At 53.4% G+C, this 19,349-nt stretch overlaps 1 protein-coding gene across 2 annotated transcripts in view; it reads right to left on the bottom strand.

The window, feature by feature from the left end:
* The window catches only part of IGSF21 (immunoglobin superfamily member 21), a 234,752-nt gene that overhangs the window by 74,900 nt on the left and 140,503 nt on the right, over positions 1-19,349 (bottom strand). For both annotated transcript variants that reach the window (XM_032495300.1, XM_032495301.1), the window contains exon 3: positions 1,337-1,458. In XM_032495300.1, coding sequence (XP_032351191.1) covers positions 1,337-1,458 — 122 coding nt within the window. The remainder of the gene's footprint in view (positions 1-1,336; positions 1,459-19,349) is intronic.

Below are 19,349 nucleotides of genomic sequence, written 5' to 3'. Positions count from 1 at the left end.
GCACCCATGAAGGTCCTCCGGGGGACACACCCACCTTCCGCTCTTACAAAGGCGGGAAGGGACGGACTACCTGGCAGGTTCTCTCAGCAGGGCTGGGTATGCCCTTGGCAATCTTCTGGTCCCATTTTCTAATTTTACCAAAGGAGAAGCTGAGGTCCAAAGGACCCAGGAGTGTCCCCAGGGTCATCTTCTCAATTTGCAAATTTCATTGTGTACCTGCTGTGTGCCAGGGTCCCGAGGAAGCACCGCCCGCGCCAGCTCGTGTCTGCTGCAGCATCTCCCCGCGCGCCTGGCATGGCCAGGTTGTCCTCTAGCTTTGGGGCAGACTGCCACTGTTTGCCTGGCCATCGGGTGATGTATTTGGCTGTGTAGTGTGAAAAAGCATGCGTGCGTGCATGTGTGTGTGTGTGTGTGTGTACACGTACACAACTGCACATCCAGAGCCTACGTGAAGCTCCTCTTCATTAACGCAATGAGACCCCCCCTCTCATGGAAGGGTGGGAACTGGAGGAGCCGCAGCTGTTGGCTTTGGGGGAGATCAGTTGTGCCGGGGTGAGGGGCTGTCTAACGAACGTGTCCTACAGGAGGACCTGCTTGAGTTGGGTTCTGAAGGCTGAAGAGGAGTTTACCAGGTGACCAAAAGGAACAGGGTTCAGTGGGTGTAAAGGGGCAGAGCAATAAACCAGGACCGGGGTCTTTTAGGAGAGCGTGGGGTGGGGAGTGGGGCCGTGGGCATCCACGCACCTGGCACACGGCAGGGCCTGGAATGGGATCGCTACCTTAAAGTCTGCTAGAAAAAGGGTAGGAGTAGAGATATTAAGTGTCTCTGTCCCGAGGGGCTCTTTCTTCCTCATCCTGTTGCGGCTTCTGACCTGGGATCTGGCTATTTACAGTCTGCTTTTATTCCCAGGTTTGGAGCCGGTGGGGAATAGTAGACCACGTTACAGGGGCTTCTGAGCCAGGTAGAGCGGATTCACACCCCATGTCTGGCATTTCCTCGCTGTGTGACTTTAAGCACATTGCTCACCCTCTCTGGACCTCAGTGTCCTCATCTGGAATGGGGGTTTGGAAAACCCACCCCGCAGGACTGTTGGAGGAGCTGGCTGGGGAGGCCGACGGGAAGGGTCTGCTCCACGCGGCAGAGCTGTGACTTAACTGCTTCCTGCTTCCTCCCTCCAGGGAATGTCCCCTCGGGAATGGGCCCCCTTCTGCAGCGCAGCCCTAGCTCTGTCTTCCAAGCCCGCAGAGGGTGGTCCTGAGGACCCCCCGAGAGCCCTGCGGGATGGATGTGACCGGGCTGGGGAAGCGGCCCTCCCGGCCCCGCCCGGCCCCTCACCTCACGGTGGACTGGTACACCAGGTCCTCCCGCTTGCGGTAGTTCTCCATGTGCGAGTAGTTGGTGGAGAACATGGCGTCAAAGGTAAAGATCTTCTGCTTGATGGTGCCACCATCCGTCACCTGCAACAGGCACAGAGGCAGCCACAGGTGAGCACTCAGCCAGCCCTGCCACCCCCTTCCTCCAGGCCGCGAGTGGGCTCCCGGGACTCTGGGGACATGCAGGAAGCCCCAGGAGGAGCCTCTGGTGGGAGATGTCTAGAAGCCTCCCAGGTCACCCCTACCTTCCTGATGTGCAGACTGAGGTTCTGAAGTCAAGTGCCTTCCTGAGGTCCCGCAGCTAAGAAGGAGCAGAGCTGCCTCCCCTCCCTGGGTATCTCCAAGGCACCACATGGGCCCACTTCTGCGATCCCACTTGTCGGTCTCGCAGAAAAGACCAGCAAAATTTGGGGAGCCATAGATAAAGACCAGAGAGTGTGAATGTTTTGCAGAGTCAGCCACTGAGTCACAGTCTGATCCCATAAATCCTACAAGGGAGAGGCCAAGAATGGCAAGAAAGCCCAGAACACAGGCAGCCTCCATCTTGGGGATAGGGCAATCATGGAGGGCTTCCTGGAAGAAGCAATATTGAAGCCGTCTTCTGAAGGAAGGGTAGGAGCCAGCCTGACCAATGGTGAGAGTGCTTTCCAGGATGAAGAGACTGCAAGAGTAAAGGCCAAGGGGCAGGAAAGAACAGTGTGTGCCCAGGCGGAAGAGACTATGTTCAGAGTGCCTGGGGGCAGGGAGGAAGTGGAGGGAGAAGGCCTTGTGGAGTGAGCCAGATGGGGAGGGCCTGGTGCACAAAGGAACTCAACTCCCCTGAGGGCAACGGAGGTGCAGGGTTTCTGATTCTATTTACCAATGCCCTCTGGCCTTAGGACTGATTCGAAGGGGCTCCTCTGAAGACAGGGAAGCCCAATCTACTGATACCGGGGATGGAGACAAGAACAGCATGGGGGACTCGCCCACCTCTGGCTGTCCTTGGGACAGGACCGGAGGGAGTCAGGAGGTCCCCACTTCATGGAGGAACAGGGAGACCCGGAGAAGGCAGGGGACCACGGGAGGTGGTAATGAAGCCCGCGCTGGAAGACAGGCTACTCAGGTGTCCAGCTGTTCATAGCTGATTAAAAGCGGGACCCAAGTGTGCCCTAATCCCGACTGCCGCCTGCCCGCATTCCCACCCGCACGGCTGTGCCGCCTCCTGCTAATGAAAGTGTTACTTCACAAAGCAGCAAGGTATGTGTTGTCACTGTTTCAATTATTTATCTGTTTACTGGGCTGCAGTTTTCCGCTTGTCTCAGCAACTCTATTATAGACTGGGAGCTTGTAGCCTCTCGCCACTCAGCTGGGCTCCACGCTAACAGCCTGAGACGGGCAGGCCTCATGCCTGGTCCTGGAGAAGCGTTATTAACTCCCTACGGCTCTGCGTGCTGGAGGCGGGAGAGGGGGCTGGGAGGGCGGTGGCCAGGGATGGGGTTTCTCCCAGGGTTCTGGGGGACGGCGGTGGGGAGATGCTGAAAGCGGCTTTCCAGAGCCAGCAAAGACCAGCCCTGGAGCTTGGATCCGCTGCCTTTCTGGGAAGACTGGTCCCGGTGAATCTGGGCTCCTCTGGGCACATCTGGACCTAAGCAGACTTGGACCACATCTGTCTGGTAGAGGGGGTGTTGCTGCTGGTTTAAGGAACACAGATTCAGAGCAATCCAGGCAGCATTTATCGAGTGCCAGCTGTGTGCCAGTCACGAGCCACGTCAGTATGGGTCACCTCCCCAAACTGCAAGCAAGTAGGACACCTCTATCAGGACCAGGGTCCCCAGGGAGCGCTGGGTGGCAAGGGTTAGGGTGATGCTAATGCATTCATGAGCCCCAGGTCAGCTGAGGAGGTCAGCGGTGGGACTTCCCACTGCACGGCTTCTCCTTACTAAGATCACACCCCTCTGGGTCTCCTCCAGGCTCATCGACGCTCCTACACCTCCCTGCTTCCTCTCTGGGGGCTTGGCATTATTTTGAGTGTGCGTGCGTGTGCAGTCAGAAGGACACCACATCCTCTGCTCCTCTAACTTTGCCTCCCACCAGCTTCCAAACAGGGGATGATGAGAGTAGAAAAAAAGGAGGAAGAGAAGCAAGGTACCTTTAAACCAGGACCTTTAACTGGGGGACGTTTGGCAAGGTCGTGAGCCATTTTTGGTTGTCGCAACTCAGGGGCAGGAGATGGTCCTGGCCTCTACCTGGTAAAGGCCAGGGGTGTTGTCTCCATCCTACGATGCACAGGAAACCACCCTCCCCCAAAGAATGATCTGGCCCCAAGTATCAACAGCGCCCAGGTTGAGAAATCTGCTTGAAGTCCATCACTTTGCGTAGACCCACCACGTCCCCAGAGAGGGAGCAGAAGATACAACGATCTCCCCATTTTGCAGATGAAGAAGCTGAGGCTTGTAGAGGCAACACGTTTCAGCTGAGGTCCCACCCTGGGCTCTTGGCAGAGCTCTGGCTCCCAGACCAGGGTTCACATCCCACCCGCTAGGCTGAAAAGGACTATGGACGAACTGAATTCCTCTCAGCCCCTCTGTGTACCCTCAGCAGCTGTCACATTACGAGGGAGGACGCCAGAAGCCCAGGGGGTGGGGGGGAGGTTTGAGGAATTTTCTTCTAAATCGTAAACGTGGAAGGCATCCTGCCTGTTTGACTTGCAGCCTCGCCTCCCTTCAGGTACTGCTTTTTTTTTTTTTTATCTCCTCCTAAAATGCGGCAGCCCCTATCGTCCCAATCTCAAATTTCACTCCATTTTTTTTATTATACAAAGGAGGAAAAAAAATCTGTCAGTAAAACTGTCTCCTCAAATTTATTCTCCGGGACTGAGGTTTTTATTACTGTGGAAATACACCCACACCCCACACGTACTCACACGTACCCACACACCCTAGATAAAGCACCGAAGAATGATCTGAGTCGTAAATCGCTGTTTCCGGCCGAGGGACAGGGGAGTTTCAAGGACGCACCTAGTTTTCCTTCCATTTTATTTGCCTCTTTTTCTCTGGGGCCTTGTCTGGGCCTCACTGTCGCCCCAGGAGTAAATAGCTGCTTTGGTTAAACCGGCCTCGGGCAGCCCGAGACGAGCTTCCAATTGTCCTGGTCCCGCAGCTGGTTCTCTGACCTCCCTCAGCCTCAGGGAAGGTCCAGCAAAGGAACAGACTTGGAATTCACACCCAGGCCAGGGGGCGAGTGGCTATTTGCAAAGAAGTTGTTTTGTAATTCTTGGAGGTTAGAACCTTTCAAGACAGAGGCTGGGAGGGCATGGATGTTACATGGCACTCAGTACATATTTGTTGAATGGATCAGCTGAATTCTTACTGCGTGCCACGTACTGAGGGTACCGTGAGGAACAGGGAAACCATTCCTTCTGCTCTACAACACAGATCTGCCCCAGGACAGCTGCGGAGCCCACGCTCCGATTTCACGGGGCTTCCTGGAAGAAGCAGCCTGAGCAGGGAAGGTGGCTGCACCAAGCAGGCGGTGATGCTCCAGGAAGAACCAGCTTGAACCTGAGTGGCTCTTTCCCAGAGGTCATTCCCTGAATGATCAGCTATGCTGTGAGGAAGCGACCGAGAGGATGGAGGCCTGGGTTCTAAATCCCGCTGGCCATGTCGGCGTTCCTCCCCTCTCCAGGCCCTGTTCCCTAGATGCTCAATGAGGAGATGTGGGACAGGGTGAACTCTGAGGGCCGTTTCTACCCTGAATGCCCAGATGCTCTGCTTCTAGACCAGCGGGCCATAGGGACCACACCTACCCGTGCCCTAGTTCCCCAACCAGAGCTCAAGACCTGTCCGTGGGCCCCAAGGCTGCCTGAACCTGTCCCAGGACCCCGACTGCCCCCGACCAGCAAATCTGGCCTCAGCCAGGCTGGGCTGATTTTCAAGTAGAGCCACCAAAGCATGGCAAATGGACTGAGTCCAGGCAGCAGTGTGCGAGCCTGCAGGGCCGAACGGAGTTTTCCATTTGAAAAACAAATAAGTCTTCAATTTCAGCCTCCTCCCAGCATCCCTGGGCACCATCATCCAGAAGAGAAAAAAAAAATTTGAAAGGGGGTAAAAAAATCACCTCCCCACCCACAGCCCCCAACCTCCTTCTCTTTGTGTTCCACAAAACCAATTACAGGTTGGAAATAGCTGTAATAAACTTGATATCCCACTTACGGGCCAATCCCACCGCGGCTGGAAAGTGTAATAGTGGCAGAGAGTGGAAACGGCTGGTGTATTTTGCCGGAGCTGTTTAAATTGGCTGCCTACATTATCCCAACTCCTCTCCAGCCGGGAAGGAATTTGCTCTCCTGGAAATGGAGCAGCTGAGGTCTCTGTGGCTGGGCAGCAAGAGGGAGAGTTGGCAAGGAGGCTTTTAATGAACTGATTAGATATGGGAGAGTGATGGCGCCTGGGCTCTGGAGTCAGGCCAGCCCAGGTTCAAATCCCACCACTGGTAGGTGACAGGCGGCTCCCAGGCTGTCAAACAGGCAGGAGCCACGGCTGCTGTATAGGGTTGGAGTTGTGGGGGTAAAGGGACACTTGATGTGACAAATGTTGGCTTGAATGCTGGCCCAAGCATGAGGAGGCTCAGTTCTGCTGTGGGGACTGTCACTTCCTGGCTCCAATGGTCTTAGAACCTCAATTTCCTCATCTGTAAAATGTTCATCCAACCTGTATCCCAGAGTTTTTAGAAATATTGCAAAACCCCAAATGTATGTGAAAGCGTCTTATAAAATGTGATGAGCATATCTAGAAACTTCTGCCGTGCAACCTAGAAGTCTCTCCCCCACTTCACCCAACCCTGTGTGCCTGGCATGGGGACTGGCACATAGTATGTCCTTAATGGACGTTTGTGGAGTGAATAATCGAGTCAGCGAAGGAAGGACGGTCTTAAAGCCCACTTAGAGGTGTCTCCATCCAACCACTCGGGAACTGTGCTGAGAAAGCTCCCTCGGGGGCCTGGGTGCAATGATGATGCCAGGCCACCTAGCATTCGCGAAGGGTTTCCTGAGATCCAGCAAACCCAGGCACCGGGGCTCAATCCACTTGTGCATTCGAGCGTTCGTTTACTGATTAATCTCCTTTCATGAGCTGCGCTTGATTCCAGGAGGACAGCGGCGGACGCAGCAGATGAAACAGAGGAGACACGGAAGCATCTCCCTTAAATTTCTGCAGTGGGTGTCTCCCAGCTCCTCCGGCAGAGCCTGAAGCCCAGGAGGGCGAGATTTCGTTCTGTTCAGTGTTGTATCCCCAACTCCTAGAGCAGAGTCGGATTCACAAGGGGCTCTTGGGCAATATTTTTACGGAAATAACCATCTCTTCTTTGGAGCAAAAACCGAAGCAGGAGAGGGGCTGCCGCTTGCCCCCGGCTGCCGGCCTGTAAGTGGAGGAGCGAAGATCCGAACCTGGGTTTGACTCCGAGGTTCAGACAGGAAGTGGCCCAGGCAGTAGAGCTGGATTTAGTGTTGGATCGGGGCCTGGAAGGGAACAGAATTCCAGGTAGAGGCACAAGGCACGAGACCACCCGCTCAAGGAGGAGCGAGAAGAACGAAGGGGGGGGGCAGGGATGCGGCCTCTCCCTGGCCTGCTGTGTAGGGGCATCAGGGTCCTCCCTTCCTTGTTGCCATGGTGACCCTGGACCACTCTTCCCCTTGATTTCCCGCCCACCTGTTCTCTGCCCTGAGTCGGCTCCTGCATCTCCTGGGCCTGGGAGTTGGGCCAAGGGAGCAGCCACAGAGAGGAGAGGGCAGGCTCCCCTGGAGCCTGGGGCAGGAGGATGCTGGCTTTCCAGGGAAAGCACGGGGTAGTGGGAATCCTTAAGTCAGGTGCCGCTCACCTCTCTGGGTGGCCGGATTCCACCCCCGCTCTGTCTGCCTTGTGAGCCCCAGCTTCTGGCAGGGCTGGGCTCGGGGTAATTGGCTTCCCCTTGCGCGTGTGGGAGATCCGGTTTTGACAGAGACAGCTGGTGTCATAAATTGCCTTGTCTCATCTGGTTACCACGCAAAGGCAGACAGCAGCTCAGGGATGAGGTGCGGGGCGGGCCGGGGGCCTGGGGGCTGGTAAGGATGGCAGGCAGGAGGGCAGCGGCTGGCTTTGTGGGCCCCAAACACATGGGCAGGCGCCTATGCAAGTGTGAGGAGGTGTGTGTGCAATGGGGGTGAGCACGGCTGTGTGTGGGAACCCAGGAGCTGCCAGCGGCCAGCCCATGAGGGTGAGCATCAGTGCTGATGAGAAAGCCTGCGTTCAGGGGTGGTGGGATGGACGTGTGTCAGCAAGGCATGTGTACAGATCTGCATGCTTCTGGGCTGCATATAAAGATGCATGTGTGTGCCTGTGTGTGTGTGTGTGTAAAGTAACGGGGACAATGCTTAGTGTAGTTGTAGATGTTTGGGGAGGAACATGAAGGCCTGTGGGTGTGTAAGAAAGGTTATGTGTGTGCACACTCAGGGCTGTGTGTCAGTTTGTGGATTCATGATGTGTGCGTGAATGATGCCTGTACCCACGTTTACACACGTGTTCCCTCCTCTGGGCTGGGGGATAGGGGATATCAGCTGGGGTGGGTGTCGGGGGCACGTGTCTGAGAAATGCCAGGCTGGGAGACCCATCACGCCAAAACTATCACCTTGCCCTCACCCACCCTCAGGCAGGCTCCCACCAGTCAATTGCACCTGAGCCCATAAACCCCGCTAGACACAGAATGCTCCGAGACCTCCCTCACCGTCTCTTGTGCACCACCCAAAACCCATGCTGCAGGGGCTGGTGGGCAAGAAGCAGGGGAGACAAGAAGGACCTGGATGCTAGACACTCGGACTTCCATGCACAGTAGAATCACCTGGCCAGGTGGGAGTAGGGTTCAAAAATGACAGTTTCCCTGGAAGCCCACGCTGGAGGTTCAAATAGTGAGTCTTGGTGGAGCCCCGATTTGGGATTTTTAGCGAGCTGCATAGAATCAGTTGGATGCAGGGGTCGGGACCACAATGGGGAGACACTGCCCTGAGGCCCTAGGACCCTCCCCCAACCAGGGCCTCTGTGAGCCTTCCATGGGTGGTATACCCTTTGGCGCTCTGGGAGACCTGGCCATTCAGAGCAGGAGGGAACCAGACCACCTCATCTAAACCCCTCGTCTTTCAGAAGGCCAAACTGAGGCCTTGTCTGAGGGGAGAGACAGGCCCCAGGCCACACAGGAAGGAGATGGCAGGGCTGGGAGCCAGGTCCTTGGCTCCGAAGCACCTCCTCCCTGCATCACATCCCACTGATGCTTGGAATCTGGACCCCAGAAACCAAGGTTCACCAGTGAATGCTGCGCACCCGCAGCACTGGGGAAGTTCTCATCCACCCTCTCCCTTCGGATCAGGGCGGTCATACCTCAATCCCTGCTGCCTCTCCCTGCCTCCTGACGATGGTCCCCAGCACTAGAGGTGGGTTCCAGAGTCATGTAGGTCACCCCCAGGCAGGGCTCTTCCCAGTATGGCTAAAGCTCGGCCCTAGCATGTTCTAGAAGCAGTAAGGCTAGGGTAGAGGAGGAAGGAAGAGGTAATTTCTCACCCATCTTCTGTCTCCCTGAGGCCACGCCTCACTCCTGACCTCAGCCTTCATCCCTCTAACGCCAGTGACCTACACTTCTCATTCATTCATTCATTCATTCACTTGTTTGCTCCTTCAGCACCTCCTAGAGGCCAGGCCTGTGGACAGAGGGTGCATCAGACATGGTCCTGGTCATCAAGGAGCTCCTAGAAGTGGCAGGGCAGGGGGTCACAGACAGAAACATCAGCAGCAGGTGTTCGCCCCTCCTTGGGCTGCCCAGCGTGGGACAGAAGTGCTGCGGGGCAGGGAACAGTGAGCTCTGCCAGGGAGGGTTCAGGCAGGCCTCCACACAGGAGGGTACACTGAGCGGTGCCTTGGAGGATGCAGAGGAGTCTGCAGGGCAGATGAGAGGAGGCAGGAGGGCACTCCAGACACAGAGGATGTCAGGCAAATGCAAGAGAGGAGGCCGGTTATGGGCAGAAAGTGATGGGGAGTTTCAGGTTGGGTTCTGTGGGATGCTCTGAGGGATGCAGGAATGCAGCCTGGCTGTGGGAGCAGCGCCCCATGTGACGAGTCTAGGTTTGATAGTGATAGTCAAAAGGGTAGTTTCAAACCCAGTTCAAGATCTTGGGCAAGTCACTTCACAGCTCCCTGCCTCAATTTTCTCATCTCTAAAATGGGGATAACAGTAGTATCTCCTCATCGTGGTTGGAGGATGCACTGAATTCTTCCACAAAAAGCGTTTAGAAAAGAGCCTGGCATATGGTGAACGCGCTATAATTGTGTGCTGTCTTATGAGTTGTAAAATGCTTAGCATGGTAGATATTATACAATAGGTATTATTGTTGTTATTATATTGTGGGAAGGAGATGGGGAACCACTGAAGGCTGTAGGCAGCAGGGTGGTAGCTCCCACCAGGGTCAAAAAGATCCCCTTGACCACACTGGGGACAGCTCATCTAGGGGCCAGCACATCTGGACTTGGGAAGAGGCCTTTGGAACAGAGAAGAGACCATTTTTCTAGCCCCCTTTTCAGGGATGCAGCTTGATTTTTGGACTCCACAAGCTGGTTGAGCAGGTTTGTGTTGGGGTCGGGCATGACTGAGTCTTATCTGATCCCAGTATCTGTGTATCTGTGGGCCATGCCCTGCCTGTGACACCCCCGACAATGTCCTGCAGTGGCCACTCTCAGCACTCGGTCCCTGGGCCACCCTTGAGGCTGCCCGTCAGTGAGCACACCTGTGTGGACAGGTTGTGTCCGTGAGGCTCGTCCCCAAGGACAGATGCCCATCTGGTGGCCCGATGCAGTCAGGAGGGTCTGCCCGTCGTGGGCAGGGACCTCGCTGTGCCAATCTGCCGGCCCTCCGCACTCAGCAGGCGCTGCAGACGGCTGGGCCTGTGTCAGCAGAACCAGGCGCAGGCAGACCCGTGGACACAACCCATCAGCTGCCTGCGCCAGCCTGTCCACCTGCCACCCAGGGGGCGGGGTGCACCAGCGAACACTGCTAGGCTGACACATCCTGCCCACTGTAACTAGCACACGGCATCTCAGGCAGCCCAGCCCAGTGGAGCCTGTCTGTCTGTCCATCTGCAGCTGCCCTGGTCAGCCCCAGCAGCCTGCTGGAGAGAAAGAATACAGAGCTGGGAGCAAGGAGGCCTGGGCCCCATCTCTGCTCAGCCACTAAGTGGCAATAGATGCTGATCAATTTGCATTCTCGCTCTGAGCCTCCGTTTCCTCATCAGTTAAATGGGGATGGTTATCTTTCAATTCACGTCCTACTACTTCATGCAGGTGGTGTTAGCAACAGGCAAACTCCAGGCGGCAGAATTTTGCACTTTGAGGGGTTACATTAAAGCTTATCCAGCCCTACTTCTTTAATTGATTCCTTCCTTCAATAAGGATTCACTGTGTCCCTACTATGTGCCAGAGACTATTTTAAAGTCCAGAGGGATGAAGCCGTGAACAAGCCAAAATTCCTCTTTTCCTGGAGACCTCATTCTAGTGGGAAGAGACAGATAATAAATCAAATTAAGGAAGATGGAAGAAATGCATCAGATGGGGACCAGTGTCCTACAGACAATTAAGAACAAAGTGATGGATGGAAGGGGTGGGGGCCACAGCAGATTAAGTGGCCAGAGGAAGCCCGTTTCTGGATATTAATTTCACATTTAAGCTGAAATCTCAATAAGGAGGTGGAGTCAGGCTTGCTTGGAAAGAGTCGAGTTGCTTTCTGCCAGCTCCCTATAAAATCCTGTTTGTTCAACGCTTCCGGCTTTTCTTTTAACCCCAGCAACCCCCCTGAGGCCAGTGTTGGCTGCATTTTGCAGATGGGGACACGGGGTCTCAGAGGTGATCAGGTTAGCTGACATACCCACAGTCCAGATCCAGCTCGGGGAATACAATCCTTTTTCTATTATATTTTCACAAGCGACTTCCACTTTCCTGAAAACCAGTCTTCATGTTTGTCAAAGACTCTGTGACCTTGCCCTTGTCACTCCGCACTGCCCTGGCTTGGTCCTAAAGCATCATGTTTTATTCCTCCAACATTTGACTATGAACATTTTCAAACATACAGAAAAGCACAAAGAATTTTAAGCAAACACTTATATTCCTACTACCCAGCTTCTGCAATGAACTCGACCATGTTTGCTTTAACATATGCATCTCTTCTATCCATCCATCCGCCCCTATATATTTGGTGCATTCCAGAGTAAGTTGCAGACATCAGTCCACTTTGCTCTTGGATCCTTCAGCATGCATATCACTTAGAGTTTAATACTTATTTCTAATTCTCTTTTGGTAAAATTTATGTACAATAAAATGCATGAATCGCAATGAGTTTTGGCAAATGCAATCACCTGGGTGACCCAATCCTCTCTCGTGATACAGAACATCACCACCCCTCCACGAAGTCCCGTTTCCCCTGCGCATTCGATCTTTACCCCCACAGGCAACCATCATTCTGATTTTCCTCACAGCATTTTAGCCTGTTCTAGGATTTCATACAAGTGGAATCACACAGTACATAGTTTTTAGTCTTTTCTCCCAGCATAATATTTCTGGGATCCAGCCGTGTGGTTGTGATCACCCAGAGCTCAGTCCTCTGTATCGCTGTGTAGTATTCTGTTGGAAGGAGAGACTACAGGTTGTTTAGCCATTCTCCTGTTAACAGACTCCAGGACAGTTTCCAGTTTGGCTCTCCTATGCATGCAGCTGCTAAGAACATTCTTGTACGTGGTCTTTTAAGGGACAAATGTTTTTATTTCTCTTGCTAGTGCTTTGTTTGTGGAAGAGTCAGGTCATCTCAGTAAGTGTTTCCTGAGTGCCTAATATGTGTCAGGCTCTGTGCTACACATGGAGGTCAGTGATCCCAGCTCAGACCGGGGTCTTGGGCTCTGAAGGCTCCAAGCAGGTACAGAGTATCAGAATGCACAAGAGTGCCTGCTAGGAACCAAGTGCTCTGCATGCCACCGCATTCCATCCTCACAGGAGCTCGGTGGGTTGTTCATTGTGATCCCAGTTTCCAGAGGAGGCAACTGAGGTCCAAGTGATGAAATGACCTGTCTAAGTGGCAGAGCTGGGTGTCAACCTTGGGAGGACTCCAAACCATGCTCTTTTCTGTGTCCTGCATGATGCAGAAGCAACAGCCCTGGGAGGCCGGGCGATCAGCTCGAGGACACACAGGCAGTGCAGTGAAGAAAAGCCTGGATTATCTGGGTGTATCTGGGTCCCACTGCATGAGCCCATCAGACTAAACTTGCCCCCTTTGCCTGCCAATCCAGGTCCACAGTGTTATGGGCCAGGAGCCAAGCAGAAGCCTCAGTGTGAGCCTCTGACAGACGGTGGTAAGTGGTGGGATCATGCCATGTTGCGATAGAGAGGCTATGCAGGTTCAAGGTCATTTAATTAAAAAATAAAATCCCTAGTGCATATCAAATTAACCCAATCTTCAGGATGAATTTGGCCCCAGACAGTGGTTTTGTGAGCCCAGTGTCAATAAATGAAGGGGATGATAATCATTGGAAGGGATGTGTAGTGAATTAAAGACGGCGCCACCTTCTTAGACACTCCCACAATGAGAGACGTGGGTCTGTGCTCCCTCTCTCTGAACTGGGCGTGTTCTGTGACTGATTAGGCCAATGGGATACACACAAGTGCCAAAAGTGTACCAACTTCCATGCCCAAGTCTTAGGAGGCTGGCGGCTTCCACGTCCTGTCTCTGACCATGGTGCTGGAGAGACCACGTGGAGAGGGAGAGGGATCTCGCAAGCCCAGCCTTGCCTGTGTGTGGATGAAGCTGCCTTGACCCGTGCAGACCAGACCAGCTGCCAAACTGAACATGACCCAGTGACCCCTGGTGATGCCATTCAAAGCATCCAAATTGCCCAGCCGAACCCTGCTTGAATTCCAGACCCACACAATTATCTGATATAATAAAATAGCTCTTGTTTCAAGCTGCGGCATTTTGGTGTGCCTTGTATGCAGCAATAGCCAGAGCTACATGTTCCTCCTCCTGTCAAGGAGGTATTCCACGTAAGCCCTGACCTGCACACACAGGAAATGCTGGGGCCATCGAATCCTGAAAGCCTCTATTTGATCTGAGCCACACTTGGGTGTGGAGGGGAAGAGGCTGTATCAGGTGGGGTCCGGCAGGAAACAGAGGGCCCATGCAAAGAGGGTAGATGAGGAGGCTTCAATACCAGGGTTATTTACAAAGGTGTGAGCAGAGCTAAAAGATCCCAACAAGGCACAGGCAGAACCTGGGACCCATGGGAGCTGCTGATTTTTCAGAGAGCAGAGGGAAAGGGGTGAAGGAGTGGGAGTTTTACATGCACCTGAGAGAGTAGCAGATTCATGAAAAATGCCACCCAATGAGAGCTTAGGTAAAGGGACCCAGGGACCCAGCAGAGAAGAGCTGGAGACTGAAGACCCTGTCCTCACTTCCACCTGCCTTCCCCGTCTCCTGTAAGTGCCTCGCATTAGCCAAATACAACTAGGAGTCAGTGGGAGAGGAAACCCATTGATGCTACCAGTACGTTCTCTGGGGACAAAGGATGGAGAAGGTGAGAGTGGGTCTGGGGTGCCAGGAGACAATGTCCAGTGGACCTTAGTCCAGGGATCCAGGGAGCCATCTAGCTCGGCAAGTTTCCATCACACGCTATTCCTTGCCAGGTTGTCCCATAGCTGGGTCAAGCACCCTGTCCCCCACTGCTCCCCACATCAGACAGTTCAGATGAGCATGTGGAATCAGAGCTTCAGAGGCTCCCATTAAACTGTCATGTTTCTTCCCCCAGCTGCCTCATGTCTGATCACCGAGGTGCACCTGGCAGAGGGGGAGAGAGCTGGCCTCATCTCCTCTTCCTCCTAACAATCCTGCTCCATGAAATGGGGGGGCAGGGAAGCTGAGGATGTAAGGCTGGTCCTCCAACCCCTTGCCCTGAGACTGGTCCTCCTGGGAAGCGTGGGACTTGGAGACTCTGAGCCCCAACAAAGAGCCCTGGGTGGTGATTCCGTCCCATACCTCTACTCCCAGGGCAGTTCTCAAGAAGGAGCAGGAGAGGGGCATCTAACTCTACACGTTTATTGGACCTGAGCTGGAAGGCAAGCTTTGTGCCGAGCACAGGCGCTATAGCGGTGAGCGAGAAGGCCTGGTTACAGCCTTCGTGGAGCTTTGTGGCGCAGACCGTGGGAGTCCCAGGCTAAAGCCTGCAGAAGGGCAGGGCTGGTGCCATTTTGTTCACTATCATATATCCCCAGTCCTAGCATAATAATGCAGTGACAGAATGAGTGAACCAAGGCCCAAATGCAAGGCTTTATGCTTACAATTTTTTCTCCTAGCTGGGCCTCTGAATCATCTTGAGGTAGGTGTCTTTAACAGATGGGTGAACAACTTGCCCCAAGACACACAGCAGCAGACTAGCAGCAGCTGGATTCAAACTCCCAGGCCAGGCCCATTTCAGCCACGTCCAGGAGTTAAACTTAGGCCCTGGTTTCCTAACACAGCCAGGAGGGGGTGACATGGGCAGCTGGAGTCATGGGTCCCAATGAGAAGATGTAGATGTCAATTTGGAGGGGGCTGGTTTATTTCCTCTGGGGGAGAGAAAAATTGAAGAGTCTGGTGTTGGTTCCTATTACAAGGAAACTGTTCAATAAAAATCACCCAGTATATTAAAAAAAGAAATCTTTACCTGGCTTTGAACGAACACTTGGTGGTATTACAACAAGGAAAAAAAATCCCATTTGCTTTTCATTATAGATCTGGTTGTGTTTTGTTTTCTTGTCCCTGGAGAGCAAGGATTTTACTGGCAGGGTGATTAAAAAGAGAAAAAAGAAAAGAAAAAGGTGGGCATTGGAGTCAGACAATCTTGGGTCCAAATCCTAGCTCTACCACTGACTAACTGAGAGACTGAGACCATTCATTAACTTCTGTGAACCTCAGTCTTCTCATCTGCAAAATGGGGATACTGCTGCCTCCTGCCCAGGGTGGTGGTAAGGATGAAATGATGATGTTGCCAATAGTTACTACTCTGCACTAAGCACCTCTATGAGACACATGCCCCTGCCCTCAGGGAGCGTGCATTGTACTAAGAGAGACTAATCATGAACCCATAAATTAGAAAATCAGAAGAGGAAGATGATTTCAAGTGGTGCTCATTGCCATGAGGCAAGCAAGCCAGGATATGAGGGGCTAGAGAGTGACCTGGGGATTCAGTAAAAAGCCAGAGGAGGCTTCTTTAAAGCCCAAATGATAAGAAAGAGCTGGCCTTGGGGAGGCCAGGAGGAAGAGATCGAGCAACTCCAAAGGCCCTGAGATGGGATGGCACTTGCTATGTGAGGGAAGAGAAAGGTGTCTGGCATGGTGGAAATGGAGTGAACAAGGTGGACAGGTGTGGGCTCTCAGTCCAGAGAGCTACCTGGGGCCAGATCACACAAGATCTTAAAAGCTGGTGCAAGGAGGTTGAATTGTATTCTTGCTGCTAAGGGAAGACTTTGTAGGGTGTTAAGTAGGGGAATTATCTGACTTGATTTACCTGTTTAAAAGATCTCTCTGGCTGCTGGTGGAGAAGTGATTATAGGGCCCATGTGGCGGGTCAGGAAGACCTGACGTGGGGCTCCTCGGTCACGGGGGAAGACAGCGGTTCCCATCAGGGCTTGATGTAGGCAGAGGCCAGGCCCTGATCCATCCCCTCACATATCCCTGTCATTGGAGGCATTTTAATACACGTCTAAAGGCCAAGTGGAGAAGATTCTAAAGGATTTTCAGACCCTGGGCAGCTTTGAAATCAAATGCTTCTTTTGTCCAGTGGGCAAAACTGTGAGAGGCTTAGGAAGCCCCCCGCCCCTGGGCAGCCAGGCTCCTGGCAAGAGACAAGGGGCCATGCTTAATCCATCCAAGATCCAATTTCTTCCAGATCACTCATTCAAAGCCAGAAAATGTAAGAAGGGGCTGTCATGGTTATACAGGCAATGGATCAGGAGCAGCATCGATATGACAATGACAGCAACACTAACCGCAGTGGACAGGAGATTGTGTCTGTGGAGCTTCCTCGGCGCCGGGCATTGTGCTAAGTGCTTCACGTGTGTTTTCTCACCAAATCCCCCAACTACCTTACAGAGTAGGGCTCTTAGTCTTCCCATCTTATAAATGAGGAAACTGAGGCTCTAAGAGGTGACTTGACTGGCCCAAGGTCACACAGCTAGGAAGTGGCAGAGCCCACCCCAGCCACGTTGCCCTCCCTCTCACTGGGGGGCCTTTTAGTACATTCATCAGCCCCCTCCCCTCTCAGCCTCGCCCCTCCAGCCTCTCCAGAAGCCCTCCTCCATCACAGTGACTCACCCCGTGAAGGCTGGCCAGAGGCCACGTGGTCTTACAGTTTCCCTTGCACGATGTCTTTGAAACCTCTCGACATCCAGGAGCAGGGACACAGCGATCTTCGTGTAAGTCAGAGAGTTTGTGGGCTTTGGCTCAGCTGAGAAGCAGCACAGATGGGTTTGAGCCAAAGACTGAGCCTGGTCCCTCCACCATCCTGCTCCTTCTGGAGACTGGACAGGACATTGCTGCCAGTGGTTGATCATTCCCTGCCTTCCACAGTGGCTCAGGCACCATGACTGCCTTTGAGCCTCAGGAAGGTGGTCAGGTGGAGGAAGAAAGTGAACAGAAGCTTTTTCTAAGTAAGGTGGCCAACTATCCAGGTCTGCTTAGGATTGAGGGAGCTTCCAGGATGCAGGATTTTGGGTTTTTACACCTGGATAGTTGTAGGCAACCCAGAAGTTGGTCTTCCTAAGTAGAAGACTTAGACATGGGACTTATAGCACTAAAACTGAGAGAGTCCCAGGTGAGTGAGGATGATCTGGTCACCCTAACTCTATGCCACACGTGAAGCAGATTAAAGTTATATGGTGACAGTTTCCATCAGTGTCAAGATAGCACTTTTTAACTGTCAGAGATACATAGAGATGGAATGGGTATCTAGCTACAGTGGGTGGTGAGCTCCCCATCATCAGAGGCATGTAAGCAACAGTTAGACGACACTTGGTGGAGAGCCTCTGAATATCCATCCTCTGTCCCGAACTCTGTGAGGTGGAGCAGAGGAGCGATCTCTCTGAGCTCAGCTGGGCTGTTAAGACCCCCTTCTCACCACATTTTAGCTCCTCCTGGACCTGCTGTCTGAAGTACACTCCATCCCCGTTTTCCTCTATGCCTCACTGGCCCACTAAGTGAGGCCTGAAAATTACTTGCACGGTCGGGTAAATATTACAGCAGTCAAAGGTGCAGCTTTGGTTGGGGAGAATGATGTGTAATTTGCAGAAATGCTACCAGTGCATCAAATTACACATGTGACCTGTGAGTGGGGAGCGGTGATCAACAGCTTCCAGGGCGCTGGTTTAGGTAGCTTTTTATTTTTTCCTTTTGAAATCTCTGATAGACACTGATATGAAGGAGCCTGAGGTCACCCCCTCCGGGGGTGGGGACAGCCTGTAGAGCAGGAAGCCCGTTTTCACTGAGCTTGGCTTATTCTTGGGGTGGCTGACGTTGTAATCTCCATGGTCATGGTCAGAAATCTGGTCTCTAGTCAGTGGCGGGCACTGAGCAGCCTCGAGGGGGGCCTGATTCAGGTCCGCCTCATGGGGAAGAGGGCCAGCCACTGTGGCCCACCCACCAGGAGCCAGCTGCGTGCTAATGTGCCTCTGTCTGAGTTGCCGTACAAAGGGTGTCCTCTTGCGCGCAGCTGCCCTGGAGAGGGATGAAGCAGAAGCCAAGTGTTGGCAGAACCTTGGGGGATGTGAGTCATCCAGGGTGGCCCCCCTTCCGCAATCCTCTGCCCATTCTCCCTAGATTAGCAGAGGCTGGAGAAGAAATAATTATGGAAGACCGAGCCAAGTGAGTGGGACAGATCTCTCAGCATTGTCTTCTCTCTTGTTTAAATTGAGGTCTTCAAAGGAGCTACTTTCCTGAGCTTTGAGGGTGAAGGGACAGAGGGGGATTTGGAATCTCTTAATTCTGGTTCCCCGCAGGGCTGGTAATTCAGCCACCAGGAATGCTCCGAGCTCAAAGAAGTGAGAAATGAAGCTGCCAGCAGGCAGCACCAGTGCAAGGGACGCCTCTGGCTCAGTCTAGAAGCTGGGTCTTTGAGGAGGGAGACACAAGAGGGTGGAGGATGGGGGCCAGTGCTGCAAGCAGGATCCCTCTGGGAGGTGCGTGGCGGGAGTTCAGAGACCCAGAAGCATACTTCTGAAATTCTAGAAAGCCTCTTGGTTTATGTAAGGGGGAAACTGAGCTCCAGAGAGGGGAGGGGCTTGCCTAAAGCCACTTGTAAATTGCAGTTGCCAAGTCCGTGACTGTCTTTGCCTTCCTGGAAGCCTCTGCTCTTTCTCATTGCTCCCCACAGCCCTGCAAGGAGGTGAAGGCCTGGGATCATCAGTAGAGAGCAAGGAAGGCCTCTCCTTGATGCTGGAGTGATGGGGGAGACATATCCTCAGACTGGGGAGATTCAGCACCTGCCCTCTAGGAGCTGCTGGTCTAATAGCATGTAAGTGCTCCCTGGTTTGGGGCAATTGCCAGACTGATGGTAGAGACACAGCCCCAACTCTAATGGAGCTCCCCATCTGATGTGGGAGACAGCTCTGCACGAAGGGGTGCAGCCTCTGGACTTTGAGAAGCTTCCAGGCTGAGAGGGGACCTTCTGTCCAGGCCTGCTCCTTGGCTGAGAGGAGCCCACAGTCAACTCTTTCTCGTGAGCTGGCCAACACTCCTCTTCCTCCTTCAGGAAGTCCTCCCTCAATCATCCCACCCCATGACACAGGATCACGGCCGTCTGGATCCTCTTATCCACTGGGAAGAGACTGACAGTCCCCCCAGAGCCTCGACCCCTCGAGGCACCCCACTTCCCCCAGGCCTGTCACCCCGTCAACATCACACAGCCTCTCTCACCT

This window comes from Camelus ferus, chromosome 13, assembly GCF_009834535.1.
Source record: "Camelus ferus isolate YT-003-E chromosome 13, BCGSAC_Cfer_1.0, whole genome shotgun sequence".
NCBI classification, from domain to species: Eukaryota; Metazoa; Chordata; class Mammalia; order Artiodactyla; family Camelidae; genus Camelus; species Camelus ferus.
The sequence above is the reverse complement of the archived record's forward strand: the minus strand, read 5'-3'. Positions and strand labels throughout refer to the sequence as shown.